General features: G+C 36.6%; 1 protein-coding gene across 1 annotated transcript; it reads right to left on the reverse strand.

The window, feature by feature from the left end:
• Positions 1–204: 204 nt before the first annotated feature.
• LOC104809987 (regulator of nonsense transcripts UPF2) lies at positions 205–9,268 on the reverse strand. The gene is made up of 17 exons (XM_010536136.1): positions 9,060–9,268; positions 8,865–8,952; positions 8,433–8,635; positions 7,540–7,878; positions 7,245–7,349; positions 6,913–7,040; positions 6,353–6,526; positions 6,166–6,247; positions 5,594–5,887; positions 5,304–5,501; positions 5,036–5,137; positions 4,539–4,790; positions 4,200–4,418; positions 3,048–3,218; positions 2,247–2,432; positions 1,525–2,001; positions 205–1,202 (listed from the first exon to the last, which is right to left on the reverse strand). Exons 1-17 carry the CDS (start codon positions 9,105–9,107, stop codon positions 699–701), a joined length of 3,570 nt encoding a protein of 1,189 aa, XP_010534438.1. The 5' UTR covers positions 9,108–9,268; the 3' UTR covers positions 205–698.
• Between the last annotated feature and the right edge of the window lie 1,423 nt (positions 9,269–10,691).

Consider the following 10,691-nt stretch of genomic DNA (forward strand, 5'->3'; position numbering starts at 1 on the left):
CTTCAGAAATCTATCCTCACAAACGGAATACTGAGTTCGAATTCAACAAAGTAAAAACCAAATCCAGCCTTCAAATCCCGTTATCAGATTCGTTTTCCGGATATCTCGTCCCACCTTTGACGTCATCCTCGTCGGTCGAAACATTTAGAACATTCCACAGATATCTGAACAGTTCGACTCCGACAACAGGTTCCAAACCTTAAAAATCATTCAAGAGCAACCTTAAGAACAAATTAAAACCAAAACATATCCTCTAATTACACATGTTATTATTTAACTTAAAGCATATGTATATGATCTCCACAGCAAACGCCTCTTTAACCACACACACGCATAAGAACCACACTTTCTGATTTCACACGAACTGCGTAAAACTCCCACAACTGTAAGTTCAAGGCATAAACATTTCACGCTACCAAACCCTAGACGATGACGATAAACTCTCGAGCTATTCATACCGCAAAAAGGCTAACACGAAAGGTCGATATCGATCTCCTCTGCCATTCTTTCCAGCAATGATGAGCCTCGGCGACAACCACGGAAGCTCCCAATCCCATCATAAAGTCGCTACCTTTTATATTGTTTTACGACTCTTGCTTTGTCGCCCGGGTAATTATTTCCCAAAGCATGATTCATATAACTTCACCAGTCTCGGGAAGGATTCTTTGTCTCGTCTTCCCGCTGAACTATGTGGTCGGTCACTTTCTTCTGGTGTGGTACGACCCTCCTCCTCCTTGGTGATAATAATACCGATGACGCGAACCACCGCTCCTTCCGCTCCCTTCCCACGTGTTACCTCCTCCTCGAGCCGAGCCTCTACTTCCACCGAGCGTCCAATTCAACGTCTGGGTTCCTAACCCGTTAACCTCCTCTTCGTCCCTGTCATTGTACTCTAATACGAACCTCTTGATGTCTTGTTTCTCTTCCAATTCCGCAGCTTCTTTCTGTTTCGTGCTCTGTATCAGCGAACTATCCCTCGGGATGAACATCTGTTTCATCTGTTGTTTGTTTCCGCGCTTCACGAGAACCTTCACTTGCACATCCTTCTGCTCTCCGCTCTCCTCATCCGACACTTGGTCACCGCTCTCGCCAACTCTTCCCAGATGATGATCCTTGCCCGATCCCTCAAAAACGTTCATCGGTATCGTCATGTTCAACGCTGGTCGGCCACGTAACTCCTGTTTTCGTTGTTCCATGCTCTCCTGAACCCAAAAACATATCATTACTTCAAAGGGACGAGCATATCTACTTTCGGATCATTGGCCATCTCACTAATCGTTATATATACTAAATAAACAAACTTTAGAAGAGAAAAAGAATTCCAAAGCTTTCGACTCATATATCACTTTCACAGAACTTTACTAGGGATTTTCTCTAAATTCCCATAAAAGATTCTGATGCCTAATCCTCTCTACCACTGATCAATATCTTCCGTCTCATCATTAGTTAATTAATTTGCCACCGATGCATTACTAAGGGAATGAAAAAATCATCTACAGAGAAAGACGCCTAATTTGAACTTGCCTGCAACACAGCCTTGAGTTCCTGGTCAAAGTCTGCTTGTTCCTCGGGGTCCACAGTGACTATCTTCTGCCTGACACGGAATTCATCATCATCATCATCATCAGTGGCACGTCCATCGCCATCATCGTAGTCGTCACCATTGTCGGTCTCAGATCCTCGATCATGATTCCCTTCATCTAACTCCTCATTGCGTCCATCTCCACCCATGGAGCCAGTACTGGAATCGCTGTCACTTTTTCCCATGTCTTCATGAGCTTCGCCATTTTCTGTAGCACCGTTTGCAGTGCTTTGTCCATTAGCCGAGATAACATTAGAAGATGGCCTACCAGGACCCTTCTCCGCATATGAATGCTTCTTCTCTAAACTGGTTTTTTCCGTTGCAGCATGGTCATGCTCTTCAAGTTCCAGGATAGCTGCATTAACCTCATCGATGGTCATGTATCGGATCATGTTGGGTCGCAGAATTGCAAAGAGATCCTGAAAATTGTTCCGCATGAGCCAGCAGTTAAAGAAAATATTTTACAGACGCCCTCAACCTTAAACAAAAATGTAGTAAGGACCTTCAAGAAAATATCAGTTAGTCCACATTACGGTGCATGGTTTTGCTTAACTACATCTAATCGATTATGATCGATACTGTCCAACCCTATTCATAGGAAAGCAAGACCTAAAAATATAATTATCCGTCCAGCAATCAGAATATACAGATAAGAGAGACTTACCTGCAAATCAAATTCAACATCGAGGGGTAGAGGACCCTTGCTTAGTATGTATCTCTGGAAATGTACCAAAAACCGATCAAGCCTTTTCTTTGAAGATCCTCGATCAAAGTAGTGCCCACAGGTTTCAAGAAGGGTAATAACCATCCTGATGCGGAAAAAATCTTCTGGTGGATCCAGCACCTCGTGCTAATACCATAAACGAATAGCTATAGTCAATCAACAGAGGAAGAACATGAATATACATTCAACATATTATATTATATTACAATAACAGAGTAACACCACACAAATAACAGTCCCATGTTTAATTGGAGTACATCTGTCCTGAATTCAATATTATTCCACAGTTCCCATGATCCTCTTTGGCTTTACAACAAAAGGAAAAATACCAATTTAACATACAATGAGATGCCTCATACTCAAAAAGATAAAGTGATGTTTTCATCAAACAGAATAGCACACTGTGCCAGCCAACCTTTTTATTGATCAGAGAGTTGAACTCGTCCTCTAACATCTGCACAAGCATTGTAGGGATGTCCTTCATACAAGTAGCCAGTGTTGCAACCATGCGTGAATAGTACGGTAGCAACTCAAGAGATGTCCTTGGGACATTAAATAATGATCTCACAAGTTTTTTTCTGCTTGACTTAGAATTCAAATAGCAAAACTCTACCTGAAAATATACTCATAAAAGTAAATAAATGCCGAGGCCTTTAGAATTGATATATTCTAAAAAGAATTTATCCATAAACTTGAACATATTTTAAGTATTGGAATCTGATAAGTCAGAGATTAACATACCTCAGGAGTACCATGCCCGAATACAAGGATTACATAAAGCGTCTCAAATATGACCGATGAATCCACATGCTCATAGTTGTACAGCTCCCCTAAGAATCTCATATGGGCCAATCGCTTTTGTTGCGCCCCATAATCATTTAACTCAAGTCCAACCCTGATCTCCTCCAGGACCTTGAGGTAAATTGTCAAAAAAGTCACCTCAGAAAAAATATTCAACAACTGAAGGTGATGAAATGTGACATAGAATTGGTCTAGCAAAAGCATATATAAGTAAAAGTTACACACGGTAGACCAACATTCAAGAGACAAAATCACGTGTGTAATCTTCTGTAGCCAAACAAACAAAGGGAACCGAGCATCTAGCTTAATGATAAGAGATCATCTCCATACACAGTCCTCCTCAGATAAACTGCTTATGATGCAAACGTGTATATACATATGCAAGTAAACAAAACCGTTCCATCTCCATGTTTACCACAATAAAGAGAATTCCTCACCAAAGTATATTCCATATTTACTATGAGAAGATCCGCATTGAGCATGTTTTATACACCACCAACATCCACAAAGGCAAATGCTCTCTCTAAGTTCTATATTACACTACACCTTTCAACAACCAGTTTATTTTCCGCATTTCTTCACCTTAGAATTTGACATTCTGAAAAATGATACTGTTTGGACTTAGATCGGCAGAAATTTTCATTTACATTGCTAAGGGCAGCAAATTCAAGATCTGTGATCTTTTCACTCCTGAAAACAATATATAACCACATAACATTCTCAAAAAAACTTTCAATCTACAAAGGCAAACAGGATGCTGCATATCTTTCAATTCATCCCTCAGCTTGAGTTAAATCCCATCAGAAAACCTGATTACAGCTAAGTGCGTCAGATGTTAGTCATGCTCCCAAACCCAAAAAGCAATCAATTGTGCAGCAATATATATCATGAAACTTCTTCAAGGATTAGGAACTAAATGGCATGTAAAAACATGGAATCAAAGCAAGAAACAGATAAAAAAACATAAAGACCGGATTTCACTCCCAGGAAAAAACTCAGGTACTTTGTTGCTTCCAAACTAACAGATCGCAAAGATCCAGGCATATGAAAAATGTAATTCCATGTGTAAGGTATGTATAGACAGGAACAGACCTCATCAACAACAGCCACTGCAAACTCATCATGATAGCGACTCAAACCAGCAGTCAAGGAAGCAATCAAGTGAATCTGGCCATATTTTCCTTTGTGAACCTTCATAAAGCACTTTAAGATGTATTGCTCACATTCAGTCCACGGTAACTTCCGAAGTTGCCTCAGGACATGCTCGATGGTCGACTTATCAAGATCTGAGAATAGCAATTTCCTAATATACTGCAGTGAATTAAAAAAAAAAACATTATAAAAGTCGAGATTAACAACAGATTGGACCCCTAGACCGGCAAAGTATTACTTGAAACACATCAGATTCTGAATTTGGAGCCTAGTATGTACCTGATGCAGTGGAGGCCGGACTTTGGCAATCCTTGCTGACCTTTCAGGTGGTTTACAAAGGTAGTAAGCATTTTCCACAAGGTTGCTTTGACGAGGATCTAAGTTTTTTACATTTTTCAGGCGCATCAATATCTCCAACATGTTAGTCATCCTGATTGAGGTTTCAGGAGACCGATAAAGGAAACGACCGCATGTCTCTAGAAGATTACAAGCAACATCGATGTTATGATGAGTAAAATCATCTAAACAAGCCTGCAAAAAGAAATAGTGAAAGTGAATATCAATAGAGCTGAACAGCTCGCTCCTCATTTAAAAACAACACATCCAATGATTGATCTTGCCTATACTATTTTATCTTTTTCAAATCAGAATCCCAGACAAGGATAAATGGATTATGTCTGTGATAAACACATACAAGCTGAAGTTATAAACCTGCCCAAAGAACCAAGATAGGGTATTTCTCTATTGAAGGATTTTGTGATGATGTGTTGTTATACCTTCAAACAACTGAATACAAGGCCAGCTGGTGCAATTTTAAACTTGCAGAGCTCTCCAATAAATCTGATGTTCCGGATTTTTGTTTCAATATTCATTTGATCCTGCATAATTGCATGAGGAATTCCATCAGACATAAATTGTGAACGCAAGATGCTGGAAAGATAGCAATGAATTCATTCACAATGACAAAATGCAGTGACTTTACTCATACTCAAAAAGATAAAGTGATGTTTTCATCAAACAGAATAGCACACTGTGCCAGCCAACCTTTTTATTGATCAGAGAGTTGAACTCGTCCTCTAACATCTGCACAAGCATTGTAGGGATGTCCTTCATACAAGTAGCCAGTGTTGCAACCATGCGTGAATAGTACGGTAGCAACTCAAGAGATGTCCTTGGGACATTAAATAATGATCTCACAAGTTTTTTTCTGCTTGACTTAGAATTCAAATAGCAAAACTCTACCTGAAAATATACTCATAAAAGTAAATAATAATAGGGGAGAAACAGGTGCACCAACAATAAATCAAATAGGAAAATATTAAAAGGACTATTACTGTTAACTGGTCGATCAGATCACGGCTAACGCAACCAGGAAGTCTCTGTAACAAAGCATCCAAGTTTGCACCATCGAGGCTCTTAACTTTCTCCTTCTCGTTTTCTACTTTCTTGTCACCATCCTTTTCTTTCCCTTTTTCATTCTCTGTGTCTGTAGCCCTTTCACTAGAGGTTTCTCCCTTATCCTTCGACTTCTCAGCATTTGACCCATCAGCCACGTGATCAGAATCAACTGGAACATCTGCTGTTTCTTTTGCAGCTAGTTGACTTTCAACTGCTTCAGATCCAGACTCCTTTAAAAGGTCACAATCAGACATCAAATTTAATTATTTCAACACCATTACTTGTGGTTTGAACAATGAACAAATATACAGCATTATAGTTTGAGAGGGGGTAATTCTGCCATTCTGATTCTGAAATTTGAACTGTCATGGTCAAGCGAAAGTGCATCTCACAAAGTCTATTGGAAACAAAAATTATACATGTTCCAGGATGCTAGAAACAGTAAGTACCTTCATATATCCTAGGGAATGCGATTGCCTAAGAAAAGTGCAGTATGTTATCCACTTACAGGGGATTTATCTTTTGCCTTTGCAGATTGCTCATTTGCTTTAGGCTCGACTTCTCCCAAGAGAACAGCTGGAACAAATGCCCTAACAAAAAATGCATCTGACTCAACAGTACTGAAGGAGAAAAAGAATACTAAAATTCAGCTTTCACCATGCTTTTCCATTTTAAATCCATAAATAATAACAAACCTCAGATCAGGCAAGCACTCATAGAATGTCTTGGTATCTTCATCATCCCATATGGCTTCAGTGACAGAGATATCTTTTGGTGGACCAGAAGACGAGGCATCTTCCACTGTGGTGAGCCTGGTTGTACCATCCTCTGGCATAACAGGGGGTTGCATATCAAGCGCTTCGGCTAACCTGCAACAGGACAAAGTAAAAGTAAAATCACTTACCCGTCGTGTATATATATATGGAGGACATTACTGAGAATGCTGAAACAGCATGGATTTATTCTATAAACACAATTACCTTAAACAGAATGTGTGAATACTAATTTACTCGTGCAGCTTACATTCATCCCAATGATGGATGGGGAGAGGAAAACAGAAAAACGTCAAGCAAAATTCATTTCCAGTCAGAATAAACCTTAATTAAATGCATTTTGTTGCATGCAGTAATCGATATGCCACACATAAACACAGACACATATTCTCACACTATCAGATTACATTGTTTTGTATTAGATATGCTCATAAAATGTCCTTAACTATCCAAGAAAATCCATATATGAGAAAGCAACTTACGATGAGATATTGCGATACAGATGGTCAAATGATTTCCTTAGCTTCTCATAAGAAGATACACTCTCTTCACTAAGTTCCCCTTTAGCATTCAGCAGTTTAGCATTTTCTTGCTCCATTTGATGAAGTAGCTGTCAAATGAAAGTCCAATAAATAAAATAGATAGAGGAAAAAATGCAAAATCAAAATGAAACCAAAACAATATTTTATTCTCAAGCAAGTATAAAACTATAAATCAAGCTTTGTGATGACAAAAACAAGAAGTATTAAAAAAGAAATATACGAAATTCAGTCCCTGGAAACTAGCAACGAGCGCAGACACATATAGATCTTACTTTATGCTCAGACTGAAGGGTTTCTGCTGCAGCATCATAATATGTGTTGAAAGCTTTCCTCAAAATCTTTTTCTGGTCTGCAGTGATGTCGAGGCCCTTTAAAAACTGTAGAAAACCTCAATCAGTTGAGCTAAAAATATCAAATTTGGAGAATAGTCATGAACAGCAGGAGCAGATCAATAATATGCCAATAATGTTTATGTTTACTAAGCAAAAGGATAGAACAGATATAAAAACCATTAAAATTCGAAAAGGATAAAGGTTAAAACCAGAGCTATTGTAGAAAACCACTTACCTCTTCATCTTGCCCGGAAACAGGAAGCCCCAGAAAGACTCTACCTTGACGAGCAAAACTAGCAAGAAGCGTCAAATTCGTCTGGGTAGTATCTCTGTCTTTCAAGTGTTCAACACTAGTAAGATCCTTGATAATATTGATGAAAATACCACCATCTTCTATAACTCCCACATAATAGAGTTCCAGAAGGAGTTTTAATGTACTGCGCTTTTTCATGGCCTTCGAGTGTTTGTCTGCATCTAAATCATCCGTAGATTTTCCAGGGAAGAAGACTTTCAAAAGCCCCTGTGTTAGGCTAGGAGAAAAGTCTTTATACCTCTGATGAAGTAACGAGCATACCTGTTGATAAACATGGACATCAGAAACGGTACAAGGCTTTACAAATACAGACAAGAAAGACATGGTTTTTGATGTTGCATTATGCCCTAATGAATAAAATCATAAACCAAAAGCCATTACAAACTAAAGGGGAAGGATGATAAATCTTTTAGCATTATAGATTGACTTAAGAAAAACACAAGCCAAGCAATCAGAACATAATGACGGAAACAAACAATTAAACTGCCTGTATCATGGCAGCAAACGTTATAAACCAACTATTGACTTCAATTTACTGGAATTACTCTTTTAGTAAAGAAACAGACTTAGAGAGGAAAGTACAAGGATGTTTAACCAAAGAAATGAATGGTTTAAACCCTCGATATACGATAATAGTTCAGAAGTGAAGTTGTTGCTCACAAGAATAACAAGACTTTGATCATTTGAATTTCCCAATAAACGAAAGTAGGACAGTGGGTCAGAGCTTTATTGAGGAGAAAATGACCATAAGAACACAGGCCATGCTGATGCAATATAGTTATAGAGAAGGCGAAGTAAGAAACAACAAGCCAAACCTGAACAGCTGCTTGTATGTCTGAACTTCTGAGCTTCGCCTCACAAATAGCTGCAACCGCTTCGCTGACGAATTTGCTGAGGTTTACACCTCGCAGCTCATCCATCAGCCCTTCTCGCTGCTCTTCATTTATTTGTTTTAATTTCTTGATTACTGCTGTGTTTCGCTTGATGCTAGAATCTAGAGTCCTAAGGAACGTCGAGTCTGGAATGACAAGGAACCCATATCAGTAACACGCAGGCCACTCCCATCACATGCTCAAATTACAGCGTACAGAAATCAATGCTAAACCCTAAATAGTCAGTTCCACCTAAAAACCTCATCTCGTCTAGGTCAATGCGTTCGCACCAGAGTAACCAAAAACCAGCCAGAAGCAGAAAAACAATTTCTCTAGAATTACGAGAAAAAACAAACGATAGCGAAGAAAACGAACCAGGCCTTTCAGGGTTCAAGTTGCTCTGACGAAGAGCCATTTTGGCTTCAATCGATTTCTTAATCTCCTCTTGACGCGCAAGAGCTTCCTGCAAGACCACAACAACCGAGATTACAGCGGATCACAGCCTGAGACAATAACCAAAAACCATACTTCATTCGGAAACAACGTCGCAATCCTCAGTTCAACTCTAACCTCGTCATCCTGCTTCGTACTTTTGCTTTCCTCTTCTGGTTGATCCATTAGGGTTTCAGAGAATCAAAAAACGCGAGAAACGGGAAAATTTCACGATGCTAATTCAATCAGAATTAGGTTTTTGTTCCCTGAGGAGAGACGATTTCAGAGAGCAAGCGAGGGATTGGCAGAAAGAGGAATGAGGATCAAACGCAAACGCAAACGTCAAATGGGCCGTTGGATCCTAAATTGGTTTTCAGATCCACATCTAAAAAACCAGTACAATTAAATTTAGGAAGAAATTTTAAAATAATTAAAAAAAATTAAAGGGATAATCCCATATTCCCCACAAATTTTCGAAAAAGTTCTAATTTCCTACACCAATTTTTAACTTGACACAAAACTATACCGAATTTCAAATATTTCCACACAAAATCTTAAAATGTATTGCAATTTCCTCCATATCCGTAAACGATGTTAAGTTCCGTCAATGTTGATACTGACGTGGCATACCACGTCATACATATTTCGCCAAATCATCACATTTCGCCACATCATTCTGCCACGTCAGAAAATAAGTAAAAAATAAAAAAAAATAAAAAATTTCCAAATTTTTTTTAAAAACTAATAAAATAAAATAAAAAATACAGAATTTCAAATTTTATTTTTTAAAAATAAAATAAAAAATTACATATTACATATATACACACTTTTATATCTATACACAATTATATACATATACATATATATATATATACATATAAAATAAAAAATACAGAATTTCAAATTTTATTTTTTAAAAATAAAATAAAAAATTACATATTACATATATACACACTTTTATATCTATACACAATTATATACATATACATATATATATATATACATATATATACACATACATACATAATTATATACATATACATATATACACATAAATAATATATATATATATATATATTCATATATGTATATATACATATTCATATATATCCATATATGCATTGAATATGTATATATGTATGTATGTATGCATGTATGTATAAATGTATATATGTATATATATGCATATGAATATGTATATATATACATTTATACATATATACATACATATTCACATACATATACATATTCAATGTATATATGTGTATATATGTATATGTATATAATTGTGTATAGATATAAAAGTGTGTATATATGTATATGTAATTTTTTATTTTATTTTTAAAAAATAAATTTTAAAATTCTGTAATTTTTTAAAAGTTTTTTTAAAAAATTATGTATATATGTAAAAGTGTGTATATATGTAAATGTATAAGTGTGTATATATATGTATATAATTATGTATGTAAATGTATATATGTGTGTATGTGTATATGTATATAATTATGTATAGATATAAAAGTGTGTATATATGTATATGTAATTTTCTATTTTATTTTTAAAAAATAAAATTTGAAATTCTGTATTTTTTATTTTATTTTATTAGTTTTTAAAAAAATTCTAGAATTTTTTTTATTTTTTTATTTTTATTTATTTTCTGACGTGGCAGGATAATGTGGCGAAATATGATGATTTGGCGAAATCTGTACGACGTGGCACGCCACGTCAGTATCAAAATTAACAGAACTTAACGTCGTTTACGGATATGGG

This window comes from Tarenaya hassleriana, unplaced genomic scaffold (genome assembly GCF_000463585.1).
Source record: "Tarenaya hassleriana unplaced genomic scaffold, ASM46358v1 Cleome17, whole genome shotgun sequence".
NCBI classification, from domain to species: Eukaryota; Viridiplantae; Streptophyta; class Magnoliopsida; order Brassicales; family Cleomaceae; genus Tarenaya; species Tarenaya hassleriana.